Consider the following 24046-nt stretch of genomic DNA (forward strand, 5'->3'; position numbering starts at 1 on the left):
CTTCTTTGCTTAGAACTGGGTTGCCATCTGAGCTCTTGATATTCATACAAGTGGTTCTCTTTTCTCCAAAGGTCTCTCTAAGTTTCCTGTAGGCAGTATCTATCTTACCCCTAGCGAGACAAGCCTCTACATCCTTACATTTGTCCTCCAGCCATCCCTGCTTAGCCATTTTGCACTTCCTGTCGATCTCATTTTTGAGACGTTTGTATTCCTTTTTGCCTGCTTCATTTACTGCATTTTTATATTTTCTCCTTTCATCAACTAAATTCAATATTTCTTCTGTTACCCAAGGATTTCTATTAGCCCTTGTCTTTTTACCTACTTGATCGTCTGCTGCCTTCACTACTTCATCCCTCAGAGCTACCCATTCTTCTTCTACTGTATTTCCTTCCCCCATTCCTGTCACTTGTTCCCTTATGCTCTCCCTGAAACTCTCTACAATCTCTGGTTCTGTCAGTTTATCCAGGTCCCATCTCCTTTAATTCCCACCTTTTTGCAGTTTCTTCAGTTTCAATCTGCAGTTCATAACGAATAGATTGTGGTCAGAATCCACATCTGCCCCTGGAAATGTCTTACAATTTAAAACCTGGTTCCTAAATCTCTGTCTTACCATTATATAATATATCTGATACCTTTTAGTATCTCCAGAATTCTTCCAGGTATACAACCTTCTTTTATGATTCTTGAACCAAGTGTTAGCTATGATTAAGTTATGCTCTGTGCAAAATTCTACAAGGCGGCTTCCTCTTTCATTTCTTCCCCCCAATCCATATTCACCTACTATGTTTCCTTCTCTCCCTTTTCCTACTGACGAATTCCAGTCACCCATGACTATTAAATTTTCGTCTCCCTTCACTACCTGAATAATTTCTTTTATCTCGTCATACATTTCATCAATTTCTTCATCATCTGCAGAGCTAGTTGGCATATAAACTTGTACTACAGTAGTAGGCATGGGCTTTGTGTCTATCTTCACCACAATAATGCGTTCACTATGCTGTTTGTAGTAGCTAACCCGCACTCCTATTTTTTTATTCATTATTAAACCTACTCCTGTATTACCCCTATTTGATTTTGTATTTATAACCCTGTAATCACCTGACCAAAAGTCTTGTTCCTCCTGCCACCGAACTTCACTAATTCCCACTATATCTAACTTTAACCTATCCATTTCCCTTTTTAAATTTTCTGACCTACCTGCCCGATTAAGGGATCTGACATTCCACACTCTGATCCGTAGAATGCCAGTTTTCTTTCTCCTGATAACGACGTCCTCTTGAGTAGTCCCCGTCCGGAGATCCGAATGGGGGACTATTTTACCTCCGGAATATTTTACCCAAGAGGACGCTATCATCATTTAATCATACAGTAAAGCAGCATGTCCTCGGGAAAAATTACGGCTGTAGTTTCCCCTTGCTTTCAGCCGTTCGCAGTACCAGCACAGCAAGGCCGTTTTGGTTAATGTTACAAGGCCAGATCAGTCAATCATCCAGACTGTTGCCCCTGCAACTACTGAAAAGGCTGCTGCCCCTCTTCAGGAACCACATGTTTGTGTGGCCTCTCAACAGATACCCCTCCGTTGTGGTTGCACCTACGGTACGGCTATCTGTATCGCTGAGGCACGCAAGCCTCCCCACCAACGGCAAGGTCCATGGTTCATGGGGGGGTAGGAGCAGGAAATCGTCAACCAAATGGGCTACATTCCACTGTCAATTCTGACAGGCTGAAAGCGTCTTGTCAAATTGTTCCGTACAGTGGGCCGAGTTCATCAAATTGGAGAGTCATCTGATGACCCTCAGGATAGGGGGTGTTTCCAGGTGGCAAGTCGTGAGCCTTGTAGGGTGAAGCTGGTGTTCCTGTGGTTCAACTGGAGTCAGGAGTTAGTGATCTATCACAAAGTTACTTTGTAAGTACAGAAAGACTCCAGATTCTGAAGTGTGTTCCCGTGAGCTGACACAGAATTCTCTTTGATGCATTTCTGGTTTTTCCAGGCCACTGCTGACTTTTGGTGGGTGCTGAGGCCACCTTCGGCTTCTTTCAGCAGATGACTGATATGGTAAGCACATAGAGAATCAACTTGTGACGGTAACGTTTTAGACCCTCTAGCAACAAACAGATCTAAACTTATTGACTCAATTCACATAGAGGAAGGTATCGGTGATCAGTGATAGCAACTATGACCATTGGTTTTACAAGGATTTTGAGATAGGTAGGAATATACTTTTGCTTAACAAGTGTGATAGGATACAAATTTCAGAATATCTGAGTAGTTGGGTGACTGAAATTCGACAGTAGGAAAAGGAAGAGAAGGAAACGTAGTAGGTGAATATGGATTGGGGCTAAGAAATGACAGAGGAATCCGCCTGGTAGAATTTTGCACAGAGCATAACTTAATCATAGCTAACATTTGGTTCAAGAATTATGAATGAAGGTTGTATACCTGGAAGAACCCTGGAGATTCTAAAAGGTTTCAGATAGATTATATAATGGTAAGACAGAGATTTAGGAACCAGATTTTAAATTGTAAGACATTTCCAGGGGCAGATGTGGACTCTGACCACAATCTATTGGTTATGAACTGTAGATTAAAACTGAAGAAACTGCAAAAAGGTGGGAATTAAAGGAGATGGGACCTGGATAAACTGACAGAACCAGATTGTAGAGAGTTTCAGGGAGAGCATAAGGGAACAATTGACAGGAATGGGGGAAAGAAATACAGTAAAAGAAGAATGGGTAGCTTTGAGGAATGAAATAGTGAAGGCAGCAGAGGATCAAGTAGGTAAAAAGACGAGGGCTAGTAGAAATCCTTGGGTAACAGGAGAGATACTGAATTTACTTGATGAAAGGAGAAAATACAAAAATGCAGTAAGTGAAGCAGGCAAAAAGGAATACAAACGTCTCAAAAATGAGATCGACAGGAAGTGCAAAATGGCTAAGCACGGATGGCTAGAAGACAAATGTAAGGATGTAGAGGCTTATCTCAAGAGGGGTAAGATAGATAATGCCTACAAGAAAATTAAAGAGACCTTTGGAGAAAAGAGAACCACTTGCATGAATATCAAGAGCTCAGATGGAAACCCAGTTCTAAGCAAAGAAGGGAAAGCAGAAAGGTGGAAGGAGTATATAGAGGGTCTATACAGGGACGATGTTCTTGAAGACAATATTATGGAAATGGAAGAGGAGGTAGATGAAGATGAAATGGGAGATATGATACTGCGTGAAGAGTTTGACAGAGCACTGAAAGACCAAAGTGGAAACAAGGCCCTGGGAGTAGACAACATTCCATTAGAACTACTGACAGCCTTGGGGGAGCCAGGCCTAACAAAACTCTACCATCTGGTGAGTAAGATGTATGAGACAGGCGAAATTCCCTCAGACTTCAGGAAGAATGTAGTAATTCCAATCCCAAAGAAAGCAGGTGTTGACAGATGTGAAAATTACCAAACTATCAATTTAATAAGTCACAGCTGCAAAATACTAACACAAATTCTTTACAGACAAATGGAAAAACTGGTAGAAGCTGGCCTCGGGGAAGATCAGTTTGGATTCCGTAGAAATGTTGGAACACGTGACGCAATACTGACCCTACGGCGTATCTTAGAAGCTAGATTAAGGAAAGGCAAACCTACATTTCTAGCATTTGTAGACTTAGAGAAAGAATTTGATAATGTTGACTGGAATACTCTCTTTCAGATTCTGAAGGTGGCAGGGGTAAAAATACAGGGAGCGAAAGGCTATTTACAATTTGTACAGAAACCAGATGGCAGTTATAAGAGTCGAGGGGCATGAAAGGGAAGCAGTGGTTGGGAAGGGAGTGAGACAGGGTTGTAGCCTCTCCCCGATGTTATTCAATCTGTATATTGAGCAAGCAGTATAGGAAACAAAAGAAAAGTTCGGAGTAGGTATTAAAATCCATGGAGAAGAAATAAAAACTTTGAGGTTTGCCGATGACATTGTAATTCTGTCAGAGACAGCAAAGAACTTGGAAGAGCAGTTGAACGGGGAATGAACAGTATCTTGAAAGGAGGGTATGAGATGAACATCAACAAAAGCAAAACGAGGATAATGGAATGTAGTCGAATTAAGTCGGGTGATCCTGAGGGAATTAGATTAGGAAATGAGACACTTAAAGTAGTAAAGGAGTTTTGCTATTTAGGGAGTAAAATAACTGATGATGGTCGAAGTAGAGAGGATATAAAATGTAGACTGGCAATGGCAAGGAAATCGTTTCTGAAGAAGAGAAATTTATTAACATCGAGTATAGATTTAAGTGTCAGGAAGTCGTTTCTGAAAGTATTTGTATGGAGTGTAGCCATGTATGGAAGTGAAGCATGGACGATAAATAGTTGAGACAAGAAGAGAATAGAAGCTTTTGAAATGTGGTGCTACAGAAGAATGCTGAAGATTAGATGGGTAGATCACATAACTAATGTGGAGGTATTGAACAGAATTGGGGAGAAGAGGAGTTTGTGACACAACTTGACTAGAAGAAGTGATCGGTTGGTAGGACATGTTCTGAGGTATCAAGGGATCACCAATTTGATACTGGAGGGCAGCGTGGAGGGTAAAAATCGTAGAGGGAGACCAAGAGATGAATACACTAAGCAGATTGAGAAGGATGTACACTGCAGTAGGTACTGGGAGATGAAGAAACTTGCACAGGATAGAGTAGCATGGAGAGCTGCATCAAACCAGTCTCAGGACTGAAGACCACAACAACAACAACTGAGTAGTTGGTACCAAAAATTGAGCAATGAGGATAAAGATGTGGAACACAAATGGAAAAAACTCAAAAGCATCGTTCAATATGCCTCACACAATTACGTTCCGAGCAAGGTCTTAAGGGATAGGAAAGACCCATTGGGCTTTAATAGCCGTGTTAGAAAACTGCTCCATAAACAGAGACAGCTTAGATTCAAGTCAAAACCAAGCTGGGGAAAAAGAAAAAGGCTGAACAGAGTGTAAATGAGTCTAAGGTGAGGAAGCACTCAATGATACTGACAGTAAAATTTTACAAACCAATCCTTCTACCAGCAGTTTATTGTGGAACACTTGAATAATGAAGGATACCTAGTGACTGGAAAAGAAAGTGCAGGACATTACCATTTCCAAGTCGGGTCACAAGACAGATGCACTCAATCATAGACCTACATTGTTGATGTCAGCCTGTTGTAGAACTATAGAACATATTTTATGCTCATGAATTATGGCTTTTTGGAGAACAAAAATCTCCTGTATAAAAATCAACATGAGTCCACAAGCAGAGATCCTGCAAAGCTCACCTCGCTCTCTTCTTCCACAAGATCCACAGCACTGTAGACAATGGCACTCAGGTCGATGTGGTGTTCCTTGAATCCAGGAAGGCATTTGACACCATCCTGCATTGCTGTTTAGTCGAAAAAATATGAGCTTACCAAGTATCAAACCAGATTTGTGACTGGATTCAAGATTTCCATGCAGACAGAACTCAACATGTCACTCTTTACAGAACAAAATCGACAGACGTAAAGGTAATTTCCAGAGTACCCCAAGGAAGAGTGACAGGACCATTACTTTTTACAATGTATGTAAATGATCCAGCAGAAAGCTTGGGATGCTCCTTAAGACAGTTTGTAGATGTTGCAGTTGTCTATAATAAAGTAGCAATGTCAGTAGACAGTATCGATTTGCAGAATGACCTGCAGAGGATTGTTGACTGGTACAGGCTCTGCCAGTTGATCCTGAATGCAAATAAATGTAGCACAATGCTTGTATACATGGGAACAGAAAACCACCACTGTACAACTACACAATTGGTGAGATTCTACTGGAAACAGTATCAACCATACAACATCTAGGAGTAACTTTTCAAAGCTACCTTAAGTGGAATGACCATATAAAACAAATAGCAGGAAAAGCTGATGCCACACATAGACTCACAGGAAGGAGGAGGATATTAGGTCATTAGAGACAGAGCAAAATCAGATGTTTTTAAGAGAGGGAAAGAGAGAGACATCAAACATAATTACGTACAAAACACTGTACTCATGAAAAAAAAAAAAAAACATTAATAAATCATTTAAATCATCAACATAGTGCCGTATTTCCACTTAGAATGATGTACTAGAATTGTAAAACTGCCTTGTTCCATATCATAGTGAAAAAGTGAAATTGTGATCCGGAGAACACGAAATTACCCAACTAACTAACGATAAAAATAATGTAACCTTGAGGCTATGTGCTGCAGCGCAGACACAAACACACAGCTGTACTAACTTACCAAGACAGAGCAAGTCGAGTACACAATGTAGCCACCAGTGGGGGAGCGAGCGTTGAGGCAGTCAATGGCAGCCAGTAGCAACTCCCTCTGCAGTGTGAAGCACCGTGTCAAATCCTGCTGGTCTTTGCTGGTCTTCACACTGGGGTCTTTCGCAACTACTCCTGTACCGGTGCAGGGAGCGTCAAGAAGAACCCTGTCAAAACCTGTCAGCACCTGCAATGGATAATGACAGGAATGCTGAGACTTCAATATATACTTGTCAAGTCTTCCAAGTTTCCTATACTACTTAAGTGTTTACTCTATGTTCTTTACAGGTATAATTTAACTCCAGATCATCCAATTCTGTACATTTCATGTTTCAAAAATCAACACGTCCATGATAAATATGATAGAAATTCTACTTAGAGACAAACATTGCTTTTATGGATTGCAAAAAAGCATTTGATGGTGCTGAAAGGGAGAAGTCATGCCAGATAATACATAAGAAATGTTAGGAATGACAATTTGACCCAAGTGATTCAGAGGTTTTATACCAACCCCTGGATAATCACAGACACTGGAAAGCATTATCATCAACAGGGAGTTTCGCAGGTATGCAGTATATTACTATCGGTATTTTAATATTTATGTACATGAGGGAGTTGGAAAATAAGTTTCCCCTGTCGACTGTGGTCAGAGTTGTGTGTGAAAGGAAAAAAAAGAGAATGACACATTAAAGATAAGACATATCTTTATTTTTCTACATATTTTCCAAGTACATTGAGTCATTTGTCATACTGCTTCATAAGTTTCAAAAAGCTTTCCAGGAAAAAACCAGGGCGCTGCATACGGAAGAAGCGTTGAACAGCTTGTTTGATGTCAGTATTGCTGTCAAAGCGCCTTCCGCCGAGAGTCTTATTCAAAGCAGGAAACAGATGGAAGTCACTTGGTGCGAGATCCGAACTGTAAGGCGGATGGTGTAGGCGCTCCCAACCAGGAGTTGCAACATGGTTTTGCGTTGCCGTCGCGTTGTGTGGTCTCGCATTGTCATCCAACAGCAGAACGCCAGAACTGAGAAGGCCAGGCCGCTTTTTCTGAATCACCTCTTTCAGTTTCGACAGAGTGGCACAGTACCGTGCAGCATTGATGGTTGCATCCTCCAGGAAGTCCAGCAGCAAAACTCCTTTGGCCTCCCAGAAAATGGTGAGTAGCACTTTACCTGCAGACGGGGTGGTTCTGAACTACTTTTGGACAGGTGATGACAGATGTTTCCGCTCCATGGATGGGGCCTTCGATTCAGGCATGTAATGGTGGACCCATGTTTCATCCCTTGTCACAATCCGAAACAGGTCATTGCCAGACTCATGGTAACGCACAAGCTGTTCCAGGTTGAATGCCATGCACTTTTCCATGTGTGTCGGGATCAGTTGGCGGGGCACCCATCGTGCTGACACCTTTCTGTATTGAAGAATGTCGTGGATGATCATGTGAGCTCTCTCATGTCTGATTCCAAGTTCTGCCTCTACTCCATCGATGGTGATACGCCGGTTTGCTTTAATCATGTCATCCACCTTCCTGACATTTGCATCTAGTGTCCATGAGCGCCCGTCCAGGTCTCGGTATGTCCTACACGAGCTGATGTCCATCACCGAATTGCTGGCACCATCTCCACACCATTTGTCTCGACATCACACCCGACTCATACACCCCAACAAGGCGATTATGAATTTCTGTGCCTGATACTCCACGTGCCCATTCATAGCGGATAACAGCTCTCACTTCCGCCTTCGACCACAACTCCAAAACGCACCTTCTCTCCAAGGCTCCAGGAAAAGACTAAGAAGCTGGCCTCCACTTTGCGCAGGCACTGCAACAGTGCCATCTGCTTGATTGCGGTCGACCTCTACCCAAGAGTGTATCAGTGTCTTGCACATGCACGTTCATCTGCCATGTCGTCTTTCGCCCGTATCACACACCTCTGCTTACAGTCGACAGGAAAACTTATTTTCCAACACCCCCTCATAGATGATTAAATTAGAACAGGAAACAACAACAATGCTCCTTTGGGAATCAAATTATGAAGCCAACCAGAGGAGGAGAAAAAGAAGAACTGTCACAAAATACATGGGACAACTGCAAGAATCCTCTATGGGGAAGAGCGGAAGGATACACAAATGAAATTTTATAAAGCAGTGAGATATACTAATCTTTTTGCGTGGTATACAATGTTGCAGTCCAAGAAAGGAATATCTTGGGGTACTGAAATAAACAGAAATTACATTCCTCAGCTATGTAAAATGTTGCAGCAGAGAAGATAAAATCAGAAACAGCTACATAAGGGCACAATTAGGTGCGAAATATCTAATACAGAAAGCTGTGGAGAGGAACAGAAGAAACATGTTCTGCGCTTGTCAGACAACGAAAGCCCGAAGTGATCATTAAGCTTGTGAGTTAACGAGCATTTTGCTCTCATTTAAGTATGAGGCCGGAAAAGAGCCTTCCAAGAATTGTGACATGAATCCTGTCGTCCAGGACTGTGCGCCACAAACAGCACAGATTCACCAGGAAATGGGGAAATTCACAGGCGTCTATTGTGCTGAATGAGGCCAGGCTGATCAGGCCTAAGCGCTGTAGTGTGCGAGTGAGACACACGAGAACCTACGTCATAGGGAAACCCCGTAAGAGCTGTTTGTGCCCAGGGAAGCGTAGCAGTGTTAAATATGGCGGACCTAAGATGGACCATAAAGGGAAACATTTATGAAAACTATTTAATTCTGTAGTAATTCTGGGAATTAAGCCACAGTAATTTTAATCTACCGTCTTTCTTAAATTTTCATGGTGACCCCAATAAAACTTGAATATCAACCATACCTATAAAATTTTAGGATTCACTGTTAAAGTGAAATTAACAAGTTTTGTAAAAAAGACCTGAATGCTAAATCTGAACACTTTGGTCGATCTTAACGACAGGCATTTCATACAAAAGCGCATCATTAAAATGACAAATGCTGTAAATATCAACTCTGTAACTTTATTTGTTTAAAAGATATAGTAAATTTAAATTATCAGTATTTTCAGTTAAGCATCAGATCATCATTTCCTCCACACAAAACACATTGAATGATGACAGAATGAGACCTTATTGAATCATTATGTAATAGAATATTTGTTGTAAAGTTTAGTGCGTAATAGTTACTTTTGTTCTTTATTTATTTATCAGAAAGCACACTGGTGTACGGCTACTGGCCATGACATTCAAAATTAAGAAGGAAATTGTATTCGTTTTATGTAAAAGAATTTAACGTTTATTATCTTTATTACTGTTACTTTATTTAGAATGTGAAACAGGTCAAGCTTTGATTATTTAAATATGTTAAAATGTAAAATAATGTAGAATAAGCTGTAGCCAATCACACGGACGGCTACAGGGAAGGGAGCTGCACTAGTCAGTTGAGCGACAATGTTCGGCACCCGGGAGACGTGGACGGAGACGGGCAAAGTGGACAGTTTGGCTGGAGACACCAAAGTGGACAATGCTGCTGTAGATGCGAAAGCGGACAGTCAGTCTTTAGGTAGCTAGGAAGTGAAACGACTTAGAAAATTTCACGTTGTGTGGCGTCACGGGACCTAGTCTCTGAGCGGTGAGCAGCCGCACACCTGGTGTGAACTCTAAGTTAACGTGTAGATAACAAGGTGGAGTACTGGACTTATATTTCGCAATGAATTTGTGAATGATCGAACTGTGTCAAATGGATATACGCTTGAGTGTAACAGTAACTCTAAATACGACCACTTTCATTATTAGTTTGCTTTCTGAATAAACATTATTCTAACCAAATCGCAACTGTATGGCCTACATCATTTATGGGTCATTAATTTAGTTACCAATATTATTATTACTGTTATTATATGTTATATTAACTTTATATGTTTCATACAATTTCGCAAACTTGCCATTAGCCAGACAATTTAACCAAAGCGTCACAAGTGTCTAATTTAGGGCATGTAATGTGACATATGCAGTTCAACCCCTAGACGAGTTTGAGCCAAGACATTTCAACAAAGAGGAGCCGCATGTGAGCCCGAACATCTTTGGGATGTTAGCTCGCAATTGGGGGCTCGTCCAGGATGGGAAGTGTTATTTGAGGGATAAGAAACTTGCAAAGCGTTGGAACAGTATTGGATTTTGGAAAGTGATAGTTGCGGAATATGAACTCTTGAAAGTTTTAGAATTGGATTTTAAGTCTGCAAAGTGTTTCCAAAAGTATTATCTGAAATTTGATAGGCAGGAACTCTCAGTTCAGGACTGAATATTAGATTTCTTTAATAGTTGTGAAATTACAATTGTAATTCTCACAGTTAACAACATTCGGTGAGCTAGGTCCCAAGTCTGTGGCAGTTAGGCAGTTTTTGTGGGGGCTCTGAGCTATGAATTTTGCAGCAGTTGTATGCGCCGAGTTCTAGCAACGGTTAGGATGATAAAAAAGTAGCGCAGACGAAGAGGCAACATTGAAAGCACATGGTTCCAACCAGTAGCGGCATCTTCAACGGCAATTCATCGCGCAGCAGTGGTTGCAGTATCACAGCAGAGGCTACGAGATCTTCAGCGTCGGCTTCAACTGCAACATCGACAGCAATACCATGGGAGAAGGATCCAGCACAACAAAGCTAAGTACCTGCACTGATTGCGAGATTATGTATGATTCTGTAGTTCAATCCCCAATAATAGACGTTGCTAATATTACGCAGTCTGCCAGTTTGTGTGGGTCCGAAAATACTAGTGAGCCGCTTATCCCGAAGTCAGAGAGGGAGCGCGTGATTGGCAGTGAATTTAGTAGGGTAAATAGTCTGAAATCAGGCAAGGGAGATGAATTTGGGGGAGACACAATGTCGCAATTAATGCAAATGACAAAGAGGATTGGGATCCGAATAAGGGAAATGTCCGATGAGGCGAAGATAAAATTCGTGAAAAGACATTTGGAAGGTGAGCCGCAATCATGGGCAAATATACACAGTGATATGTTCACTACATACGAAATATTTGAAAGTTTCCTGAACAAGTTCTGGAGTGAAGCGAAGCAAATGTGACTCCAAAATGAGTTCCTGAATGGGCCAACATTTAAATACGGGAATGGGTTGATGCGAGAATTTTGTAAACGTGAACTTGTGAGATTAATGCATGTGAAACGTTCAATGGGAATGCTGACTGAAATTATGATGTTGAAAAGGCGGTTACTGGAAAATTTGCAGTGGAATCTAGCGCACAGTCCTAGCAACTCAACAGACAAATTTTTGGACTTTGTAGAAAAATTAGAACGGGTATTGAAATTTAAACGCAAAGTAAGCAGACAAATAGTTTTCAGAGTGGAAATCATAACTACAGTCTTAGTAACTACAATGAAAGACATCCGGGAAGTAACCAAAGGAACACAAACAGCAATTTTGATAAGGAAAACAGTAACAGGAACACATCCAATGATAAATTTCAAAGGGGTAATGGGAACGGATATTTTTGCGACAGGGACCGACACCAAGAACGTAGATTTGTGGGACCAGCACCTGGTGAAATGAACCAGCGTAATGGGAGATCGGGAAACTAAGTTTCGCCGCATCTCAGGTCCGGAGATGGCAAAATAAACTGGCGATGAATAGGACGCAAGTAGATGGAAATGTGATAGGTGCATCAGAATTATGAAATGAAATTAGTGAGAGACGAGAATCAAATACGTAAATTTTGAAATCAGATCTTATGTAAAAGGTGTAATCCTAACATAATGAAGGATAACAATAAAGGTGATGACGATTTAGGGCTAAATGATTTGTTACGTAAAAGTGAGAGGAAAGAGTGCATGAATGTTAATACAATGAAAGATTCTATGTGCCAAAAGGAGGCTGAGGTGGAGCTGAATTTGGTGGAGATAGATGGTATAGAAAATTCTAATGAGGTAAGACCCAGCAGTAATGATTATAGTGATGAAGGTGATGATGTTTCAGATAATACTGTGATGGCGAAAGTTGTTAAGGAGGTTAATAAAGGTGGCATAGCATTAGTCTCATCAGTTGTTGATTAATTTGTGTGTGTATCATCGGATATTGGTGAATTATTTTTGAAGGAAGATAGTAATGATGTTTTATGTGCTGAAGTTACAAAAGTTGAAGCTTCTGGTACTGATACTTCAGAGGAAGAAATCTATGCGTATCTTTCTATTAATGGAGGTGAACCCAAAATTCTGGATGGATCTGTGGATTTTGAATGTTTGTTTGAGAATGAATGTGGATCTGAATTTGATTTACTGTATTATCTGGTAAATACTGTTGCATTTTGAAATGCTACTGGTTAAACAATTTGTGCGCTTATTTACTGTAATATATGGCAAATGCCTTCAGCATACCCTTGAACCAATTTTTGGTAAAGTGGAACAGTTGACAAATTACATCAATGACTTCTTCTGTTTGTACCACATGTACATCTTTCTCCATATCCTAGCATCTTGTACAGACCCATGCCACCAAGCACCAACACTGGTAAATATTTCACCGTAATCACATGTCACCTCTATGTTTATAGAAGGAAAGTACTTCCGATTTATGGTTACGTCTCCATGTGCAGAAGGTTTCTTTTTCAGTATGCACATGCAATCGAGGGACTCCACCGCACATGGAAACCGATATCTAGATTGCCACTCAACTTTTGATGTTTCATGTTTCTAGTTCATTTACATTTCTCGGAAATCGGATCCACAATGGTGCTTTTCTGTTAACCTGCCGCAAGACAAATGAAAATGTCAATGATACCACTGTCTACAGTCTTCTCCCATACCAGTCTGAAAGCCTGGCTCTGCTAAATAGCCCAAAAATGCTTTTATTCTACATTTGTTGGAAAGCGTGCTTCCTCTTCTTTCGTGATTTTCAGGAAGAAAGTGATTCGCCACCAAGTAATGTTTTCACTGTTAAATCTACATAAACTTCTACAACAACAATATTATGAAAAGGATAGTTACTACTCAGCATACAGCGGAGGCGCTGAGTTGCAGACAGGCACAACAAAAAGACTGTCACAAATAAGCTTTTGGCCAGTAACGCCACCAAAATTAGACAACTGACAGACAGACAGACAGACAGACACACACACACACACACACACACACACACACACACACACACACACACATACACAAAATGCATCTCACACACACAACTGTAATCTCTGAAAACTGAAGCCACACGCTGCTCTATGGTGAGTAGCAACTTTCCTTTTCATGATACTGTTACATTCCATCCCGGATTTTCCATTTTTTAAATTTCTACAGTTTCTTTTCTCTTGTCGTCCTTCATGCTACTTGTATCTTTTTTTGCCTTTCAAGAACTATAAATTCTCTCATTTTCACTAAACGTACTTGTTAACACTTAACCACAAGACAACTTACTCAGCCTGAAGTATGCTGCAGAGCTCACTTCAAAAAACAGAGAATGTTCACTGCTTGTGTGAAAATGATCTGGTTTCATTTGTATAAAATTGGAGAATTTTTTTGTTTTGAGCAATTTCCCCCACCCTTTTACTCACACTGAGAACTTTCGTGGGTGAAGTATATTCTAAGACTCGCTTTATTCATGTGAAACTGAGAATGTTCTCTGAAATTCTGAGTATAAAGTACACTACTGGCCATTAAAATTGCTACACCAAGAAAAAGTGCCAATGATAAACGGATATTCATTGGACAAATATATTATACTAGAACTGACATGTGATTACATTTTCACGCAATTTGGGTGCATAGAACCTGAGAAATCAGTACCCAGAACAACCACCTCTGACTGTAATAACGGGCTTGATGTTGTTGTTGTTGTGGTCTTCAGTCCTGAGACTGGTTTGATGCAGCTCTCCATGCTACTCTATCCTGTGCAAGCTTTTTCATCTCCCAGTACCTACTGCAACCTACATCCTTCTGAATCTGCTTAGTGTATTCATCTCTTGGTCTCCCTCTACGATTTTTACCCTCCACGCTGCCCTCCAATACTAAATTGGTGATCCCTTGATGCCTCAGAACATGTCCTACCAACCGATCCCTTCTTCTGGTCAAGTTGTGCCACAAACTTCTCTTCTCCCCAATCCTATTCAATACTTCCTCATTAGTTATGTGATCTACCCATCTAATCTTCAGCATTCTTCTGTAGCACCACATTTCGAAAGCTTCTATTCTCTTCTTGTCCAAACTATTTATCGTCCATGTTTCACTTCCATACATGGCTACACTCCATACGAATACTTTCAGAAATGACTTCCTGACACTTAAATCAATACTGGATGTTAACAAATTTCTCTTCTTCAGAAACGCTTTCCTTGCCATTGCCAGCCTACATTTTATATCCTCTCTACTTCGACCATCATCAGTTATTTTGCCCCCCAAATAGCAAAACTCCTTTACTGCTTTAAGTGCCTCATTTCCTAATCTAATTCCCTCAGCATCACCCGACTTAATTAAACTACATTCCATTATCCTTGTTTTGCTTTTGTTGATGTTCATCTTATATCCTCCTTTCAAGACACTGTCCATTCCATTCAACTGCTCTTCCAAGTCCTTTGCTGTCTCTGACAGAATTACAATGTCATCGGCGAACCTCAAAGTTTTTATTTCTTCTCCATGAATTTTAATACCTACTCCGAATTTTTCTTTTGTTTCCTTTACTGCTTGCTCAATATACAGATTGAATAACATCGGGGAGAGGCTACAACCCTGTCTTACTCCCTTCCCAACCACTGCTTCCCTTTCATGTCCCTCGACTCTTATAACTGCCATCTGGTTTCTGTACAAATTGTAAATAGCCTTTCGCTCCCTGTATTTTACCCCTGCCACCTTTAGAATTTGAAAGAGAGTATTCCAGTCAACATTGTCAAAAGCTTTCTCTAAGTCTACAAATGCTAGAAACGTAGGTTTGCCTTTCCTTAATCTTTCTTCTAAGATAAGTCGTAAGGTCAGTATTGCCTCACGTGTTCCAGTGTTTCTACGGAATCCAAACTGATCTTCCCCGAGGTTGGCTTCTACTAGTTTTTCCATTCGCCTGTAAAGAATTCGTGTTAGTATTTTGCAGCTGTGGCTTATTAAGCTGATAGTTCGGTAATTTTCACATCTGTCAACACCTGCTTTCTTTGGGATTGGAATTATTATATTCTTCTTGAAGTCTGAGGGTATTTCGCCTGTTTCATACATCTTGCTCACCAGATGGTAGAGTTTTGTCAGGACTGGCTCTCCCACGGCCGTCAGTAGTTCCAATGGAATATTGTCTACTCCGGGGGCCTTGTTTCGACTCAGGTCTTTCAGTGCTCTGTCAAACTCTTCACGCAGTATCATATCTCCCATTTCATCTTCATCTACATCCTCTTCCATTTCCATAATATTGTCCTCAAGTACATCGCCCTTGTATAGACCCTCTATATACTCCTTCCACCTTTCTGCTTTCCCTTCTTTGCTTAGAACTGGGTTTCCATCTGAGCTCTTGATATTCATACAAGTCGTTCTCTTATCTCCAAAGGTCTCTTTAATTTTCCTGTAGGCGGTATCTATCTTACCCCTAGTGAGATAGGCCTCTACATCCTTACATTTGTCCTCTAGCCATCCCTGCTTAGCCATTTTGCACTTCCTGTCGATCTCATTTTTGAGACGTTTGTATTCCTTTTTGCCTGTTTCACTTACTGCATTTTTATATTTTCTCCTTTCATCAATTAAATTCAATATTTCTTCTGTTACCCAAGGATTTCTACTAGCCCTAGTCTTTTTACCTACTTGATCCTCTGCTGCCTTCACTACTTCATCCCTCAAAGCTACCCATTCTTCTTCTACTGTATTTCTTTCCCCCATTCCTGTCAATTGCTCCCTTATGCTCTCCCTGAATCTCTGTACAACCTCTGGTTCTTTTAGTTTATCCAGGTCCCATCTCCTTAAATTCCCACCTTTTTGCAGTTTCTTCAGTTTTAATCTACAAGTCATAACCAATAGATTGTGGTCAGAGTCCACATCTGCCCCTGGAAATGTCTTACAATTTAAAACCTGGTTCCTAAATCTCTGTCTTACCATTATATAATCTATCTGATACCTTTTAGTATCTCCAGGGTTCTTCCATGTATACAATCTTCTTTCATGATTCTTAAACCAAGTGTTAGTTATGATTATGTTGTGCTCTGTGCAAAATTCGACCAGGCGGCTTCCTCTTTCATTTCTGTCCCCCAATCCATATTCACCTACTACGTTTCCTTCTCTCCCTTTTCCTACACTCGAATTCCAGTCACCCATGACTATTAAATTTTCGTCTCCCTTCACAATCTGAATAATTTCTTTTATTTCATCATACATTTCTTCAATTTCTTCGTCATCTGCAGAGCTAGTTGGCATATAAACTTGTACTGCTGTAGTAGGCGTGGGCTTCGTATCTATCTTGGCCACAATAATGCGTTCACTATGCTGTTTGTAGTAGCTTACCCGCATTCCTATTTTCCTATTCATTATTAAACCTACTCCTGCATTACCCCTATTTGATTTTGTGTTTATAACCCTGTAGTCACCTGACCAGAAGTCTTGTTCCTCCTGCCACCGAACTTCACTAATTCCCACTATATCTAACTTCAACCTATCCATTTCCCTTTTTAAATTTTCTAACCTACCTGCCCGATTAAGGGATCTGACATTCCACGCTCCGATCCGTAGAACGCCGTAGAACGGGCTTGATACGCTTGGGCATTGAGTCAAACAGAGCTTGGATGGCGTGTACAGGTGCAGCTGCCCATGCGGCTTCAACACGATACCACAGTTCATCAAGAGTAGTAACTGGCGTATAGTGAAGAGCCAGTTGCTCGGCCACCATTGGCCAGACGTTTTTCAATTGGTGAGAGATCTGGAGAATGTGCTGGCCAGGGCAGCAGTCGAACATTTTCTGTATCCAGAAAGGCCCGCACAGGACCTGCAACATGCGGTTGTGCATTATCCTGCTGAAATGTAGGGTTTCGCAGGCATCGAATGAAGGGTAGAGCCACGGGTCGTAACACATCTGAAATGTAACGTCCACTGTTCAAAGTGCCGTCAATGCGAACAAGAGGTGCGAGACGTGTAACCAATGGCACCCCATACCATCACACCGGGTGATAACGTCAGTATGGCGATGACCGAATACACGATTCCAATGTGCGTTCACCGCGATGTCGCAAAACACGGATTTGACCAACATGATGCTGTAAACAGAACCTGGATTCATCCGAAAAAAAAAATGACATTTTGCCATTCGTGCACCCAGGTTCGTCATTGAGTACACCATCGCAGCCGCTCTTGTCTGTGATGCAGAATCAAGGGTAACCGCAGCCACGGTCTCCGAGCTGATAGTCCATGCTGCTGCAAACGTCGTCGAACTGTTGGTGCAGATGGTTGTTGTCTTGCAAACGTCCCCATCTGTTGACTCAGGGATCGAGACGTGGCTGTACGATCCGTTACAGCCATGCGGGTAAGATGCCTGTCATCTCGACTGTTAGGGATTCGAGGCCGTTGGGATCCACACGGCGTTCCGTATTACCCTCCTGAACCCACCGATTCCATATTCTGCTAACAGTCATTGGATCTCGACCAACGCGAGCAGCAATGTCGCGATACGACAAACCGCAATCGCGATAGACTACGATCCGACCTTTATACAAGTCGGAAACGTGATGGTACGCATTTCTCCTCCTTACACGAGGCATCACAACAACATTTCACCAGGCAACGATAGTCAACTGCTGTTTGTGTATGAGAAATCGGTTGGAAACTTTCCTCATGTCAGCACGTTGTAGGTGTCGCCACCGGCTCCAGCCTTGTGTGAATGCTCTGAAAAGCCTATCATTTGCACATCAAAGCATCTTCTTCCTGTCGGTTAAATTTCGCGTCTGTAGCACGTCATCTTCGTGGTGTAGCAATTTTAATGGCCAACAGTGTATATTCTCCAATTTATTTGTACGTCCCCTTGTTCAAGAAATTGTATGGTTCCACCAATACTTCTCAGAGACTGGGTCATTTGAGAAGAGAGTTGGAGGCGGTGGGAGAGCACATGATGTACGAAGTCTTGAGCTTAAAGAATAGGCTATTTGTACTGTGGATGAAACTTCATTAACTCATACCAGGCAAATTGTGAGACAGGAATGCATTAATCACAAGGCAATTTGGAAATACTGCATGAAAATCTTCTGTACCTGTGTCTTCAACGGGAGCAAGGATTAAATGAGACACACTTTCAGCCAAGAATAACTTTCTGTCAACACATATTAGGGCAGTGTACTATATTTCCGCAGTTCTTAGCATGTACATTCTTCTCGCAATGTGATCTTCAACTACTGTAACAAACATGTATGGGCCTATGAAAAACTCTCACAAAGTACGACAGAAGCTCGGCCTTAAGGTGTGATATTGAATCATTCATTATTGTCTCATTGGCGCCTACTTCATTCCACACAGTGTTACTGGAAAAACATATCTACAGTTTCTCAGATATCAAACACTTAATTTACTTCATGTTGTACCTCTGGACACTTTACAACAAATACTATTTACGCACAAAAATGATTCACCTCGCTTTACATAAATAGTTTACCAGTAACTAAATAAGAAGTTTCTGAACAGGTGGATTGTTTAAGGGGGATCCATTTCATGGCCTGGCCAATCACCAGACTTGTATCCAAGTGATTTTTCCTGTTCCTTTACAGACATCTAAAAGCCTTGGTGCTTTTAACTCCCCTACTAAATATTAATGTTCTGAGGGAGTGTATCCAACATGGAAATGACCAAATACAGAACACCATTGGAACACAGGTTCGGGGGATGTATGGAAGCAGATGGTGGTCTCTTCTAGTAATTTTGGTAAATGTAAATATGTTTCGTAAATGTGCCATTTTTGTGGCAAAAATAATGTCTTTTCATACCCCCCTAAAGAAGGATTCTCAGACCCGTGTTCATATGAACTTTTTGTAATGTTTTGATGTCAAGAATAAATCCATAAAGTTTCTGACATGTGCTTTTATACACCTTTCATAAAACACAAACATAGAAAAGATAGGCTGCAACTCACCACATAGTGGAAAACACACACACACACACACACACACACACACACACACACACACACACAAAGGGCCTGTCGTCTCCAGGTACAAAAGTCCGACACAGGCCTTAGCGCCCGGAGATGACAGGCGCCATGTGTGTCTGAGATGTGCATGTGAGAATGTATGTAAGTTTCGTTTTGTCCACGTTAGATAAGGACTAAGTCTGATACCTCAATAATATCTCGCAGTGGAAACTTCAGGTTGGAATGTCAACAGTATTAGGAAAAGGAAAGATTACTACTCGTATCGCAGACGTGACCTGTTCCATTGCATACAGGTGCAACAAAAAGACTGTTACACATTATAGCTTTTGGCCAAAGCCTCCTTCAGCAAAGAAAATGAACACACATTCACACAAGCAAGCCCACCTTGTGCACAAATGACTGCTATCACTGGTAGCTCCGACCAGAATGCGACTGTCACGTGAATAGCAGGCTAGGATGGGATGGGGAAGAGCACTGTCTGGCAGAATGTGCAAAACTAGGTGGCGGCCCGATGTGAGTGTCAGGCGCAGTATCTAGAGGTGGGCTGTGGGGAGAAAAATAGGGAATGGAGAAGGTGTGGAGCAGGGAAGGAGAAATACAGGTGGGTGCATTGGCAGAGGACACCACATAATGAAGGTGGGGGACACAAATAGGAAGGAGGCAATGGGACAGAGAGGGTAAAAACTGTTCGGTAGAGGGTATGGAGTCAGTGCGTTATCAAGTGTTGAGACTGGGATAATTTCGTTAGTGGTGAATGTGTCATAAGGATAGCACCATCTGTGAAGTTCAGACAAGCTGGTGGTGGAGGGGAGAATCTGGATGGCCCAGGTGGTGAAGCAGTCACTGAAATGAAGAATGTCATGTTCAGCTGTATGTTGTTCCATAAGGTGTTCTACTTCGCCTTTGGCCACAGTTTGGCGGTGGCCGTTCATACTGGTGGACAGCTGGTTGGTAGTAGGCCTAATACCAATATAAAAAACAATGCAGTGGTTGCAGCAGAGGTAGTATATGACATGGTCGCTTTCACAAGTGGCCCGGGGTTTTAATGGTGTAAGATAAGCCAATGACAGCAATTTAATAGGAAGTATTGGGTGGTTGGATTGGACAGGTCTTTGAACTTGGTCTTCCATAGGGATACGATCCCTTAGGCAAGGTGGTGAGATTGGAAGTGGCATAGGATTGGAGTAGGATGTGGAAATTGGGTCGGTGACCGGAAACCACTTCAGGAGCGGTGGGAAGGGTCTTGGGTAGGATGTCCCTCATTTCAGGACATGATGATACATAAAGTGCTGGCGAAGGATGTGGTTCAGCTGTTTCAGTCCGAGATGGTACTGAGTGACAAATGGGGCACTCGTTTCGCAGCTAGCTCTTCAGGATGGTACGAGGATTTGGGGAGTGTGGAGAAATAGCACAAGAAATCTGTCTGAGGTGGTTTGGGTCATAGTGCCTGTCTGTGAAGGGTTTGGTAAGATATTCAGCAGACTGGGAAAGGAGTTCTTGTCACTGTAGACAAGCTGTCCCCAGGTGGCCAGGCTGTAAGGGAGATATCTTTTGGTGTGGAAGGGTCGACGCCTGTCGAAATGCAGGTACTGTTGGTGGTTAGTGGGTTTAATTTGGGAAGGGGTGTGGATGGAGCCATTACTGAGGAGGAGGTCAATGTCTAGGAAGGTGGCTTGAGGACAACCAGGTGACGTGGATGGGAGAGAAAGTGTTGAAGATGTGAAGGAATGAGGATAGGGTGTCTTAGCCCCATACGCAAATCATAAACTTATTGTCAAATAACCTGAACCAGACCAGGGCTTTCGGTTTTTGAGAGACTAGGAAAGTATCCTCCAGATGGCCTGTAAACAGATTGGCTTAGGAGGGCATCATGTGGGTGCCATGCAGGTGCACGTGGTTGTGCCGTGGATTTGTCTGTATACCTTCCCTTCAAACAAGTAGTAGTTATGTGTTAGGATAAAATTAGTTACGTAAACGAGTATTGAGGTAGTGGGCTTGGAGTCTGGAGGACATTGGGAAAGGTAGTGCTCAATTGTGGCACGACCATTAGCATGAGGGGTGTTGGTGTATAGGGAAGTGGCATCAACAGTGACCAGTAGGGAACCAGGGGGTAAAGCAGTGTGGATGATGGAGAGTCAACAAAGGAAGTGGTTGGTATCTTTGTTGTGGGAAGCTAGATTAAGGGCAATTGGTTGGGAATATTGGTCAATGAGGGGTGAAATCCTTTCAGTGGGGACATCATAACCAGCTACAATGAGCAGGGACAGGAAAAAATCGGTGTTATTTAATGGCCAAAATCAGTATTATTTTTGCACTTTTCGGTGTTATTTATCGGTGTTATTTCTGGCAAGCTTTTTCTATTATCAGTTATCTATTTTCGTCACATTTAACCATTTTTCAATGCTATGTTGAAATGTAACTATTCCTAAGATAGGGTGGGCCAAACATGAGAGAAATGTACAGAAAAATTGTTTTAACAAAAAACTTTGACACAAATAATTATTTAAAAACAAGTACCAAAGGTAAAAAATGAAAATAACAGCATGTTGCAGATATTACATTGATGACATGTTTCGCACTTCTTCATGTCGTTCTTGAGCTGTGGAGACTACAGAAACTGGTCTCAACAGCTCAAGAATGACCTGAAGATGCACTAGACGCGTGAAACGCATCATCAATAAAGTACCTGCAACAAAGACTATTATTTCAATTTTTAATATTTGTATACTGTTGCTGCGCTTGGCCAGAATGGTGTGAAGTGATACATATATTTTAAATAATGCGAAAAAAATTATTTATCAATGATGTATCCAGTTTGTGGAATGTAGTGTTGGCCTGCAAAAATGTTTCCGCAGTCCTTTGGGCCAGATTTTCACAATCACTCTTCTTCTTTTTTGCAGCTTTAAAGCTGCTGCTAATTGTAGACCACCGCTTTATTGGCAAACTGGTCTACTTACACTTGTTTTTTGGTCTGCGCATGTTTCACTGTTGAATCTTTACACTCCCATGAAACTCTGACATTGTAGAATTTACAAAACACTGTTAGCTTATCAGGAGCATATAAACCACCGATTTAAATTCTTGCACCCTTTTGTCAGCAGTTACTGTAGGCTTCATCATTGTGATGTGTGTGTGATAGATTTTCAATGCGAAATTGCTTTGAAACGGCATACTGTGGCACATACACTACAAAAGAAATAATTGAAATTAACACAGTGATCATTCGTATATGCTCGCAAAAGTCGATAGTCGAAAGGCCACTAGTGATTTAACAATTGCAAAAAGTAGTACGACGGTTGAACATGGAACATTTCAACATTAAATATGTTCCTGACATCATTAGATTTATGACACTTCTTACGAGGACACAGAAATATATTGTTGAAAAACGCTGATTTTGCGTTACTTCCTTAACTACTGCCGAATTCACATTACTTTCTTAAAAACTGCTGAATTTGCGTTATTCATTGTGTTATTGTTTAAACTAATTTTTCCTGTCCCTAATAATGAGGCATCAAGGATTGTTAAGTTTTTAAATTTTTGGGAAGCATGTAGAAGGTGAATGTGCAGGACGTCAAAGGGGTGAGGAGGGCAATGGATTCAGGGTGAAGGTTCTGGAAAGGGTCCATGGCTTTAAGCAAGGATTGGAGGTTATGTTAGCTGTCCACCAGAATGAATGTCCACCGCCAAACTGCGGCCAAGAGCAAATTAGACCAACCTGTAGCGCAACATGCAGCTGAACATAACGTGCTCAATTTCAATGGCTGCTTCACAACCCAGGCCATCTGGATCCTCCCCTCTGTCAGCTGCTTGTCTAAACTGTGCACTTTTCCACTCCTAGCCTCAACCTACAGTAACCTACTGTTCCTACACCCTCCAATGAACAGTTTCTGCCCCCTTCTGTCCTATCACCTCCTCCCTTTTACATCACCTCACCCTCATTGTGTGGCCTTTGCCAATGCACTTGTCCTCCTTCCCCCTTCACTGCTGCTTTCCTTTTCCACTCCCCATTTTTCCCCTACACCCCACCTCCTGACATTGCGCCTGGCAGTCTTGTCAGGCCAGCATCTAGTTCCTGCATGCCCCGTCAGACAGTGCTCTTCTCTCCCTCCACACATATCCTGCTATCCCTCCACCTCCCCTGCCCCATTCCAGATTGATATTCACATGACAGTTGCATTCTGGTCAGAGCTGCCATTGGTAGCGGTCATATGTGCAGAGGTGCACTTACTTGTGTGTATTTAATCATGTTTTCCTGGCTGAAGGAGGCTTTGGCCGAAAGCTATAATGTGTAACAGTCTTTTTGTTGTGCCTGTCTCCAACTCAGTGGATCATCTTTACGGTGAGTAATAAACTGTCCTCTGCTAATACTGTTAACATCTAGCAGTCTCTCTCAGTGTTTGTCTATGTCATGAGGAGCAATCTGTCCTTTTCACATTGTATTCCACTCCAGATTTTCCATTATATACATGTCACATATTGTTAACATTCCAAATATGTAAAGGAACGAATGTCCATTGGTGGAGGCACATCCACAACATGATCCGTCATGCATTGTTGATAGGAGGAGGAGGAAGATGAAATGGGTTAGAACTGTTGGCATTAAGGTAACTGAAGCTAAAGTTAACTCACTTGGACCAGTGAGTGGGAGGAGGAAATAACAGCCACTTGCTTCTTTGGAGACTCCCACATTCACCTACAATGATTTAG

At 41.7% G+C, this 24046-nt stretch overlaps 1 protein-coding gene across 1 annotated transcript in view; it reads right to left on the reverse strand.

The window, feature by feature from the left end:
• LOC126473217 (uncharacterized) overlaps nt 1-24046 on the reverse strand; it is a 154738-nt gene that overhangs the window by 45931 nt on the left and 84761 nt on the right. The window contains exon 10 of the mRNA XM_050100128.1: nt 6260-6472. Coding sequence (XP_049956085.1) covers nt 6260-6472 — 213 coding nt within the window. The remainder of the gene's footprint in view (nt 1-6259; nt 6473-24046) is intronic.

Source organism: Schistocerca serialis, chromosome 4 (genome assembly GCF_023864345.2).
Source record: "Schistocerca serialis cubense isolate TAMUIC-IGC-003099 chromosome 4, iqSchSeri2.2, whole genome shotgun sequence".
NCBI lineage: Eukaryota > Metazoa > Arthropoda > Insecta > Orthoptera > Acrididae > Schistocerca > Schistocerca serialis.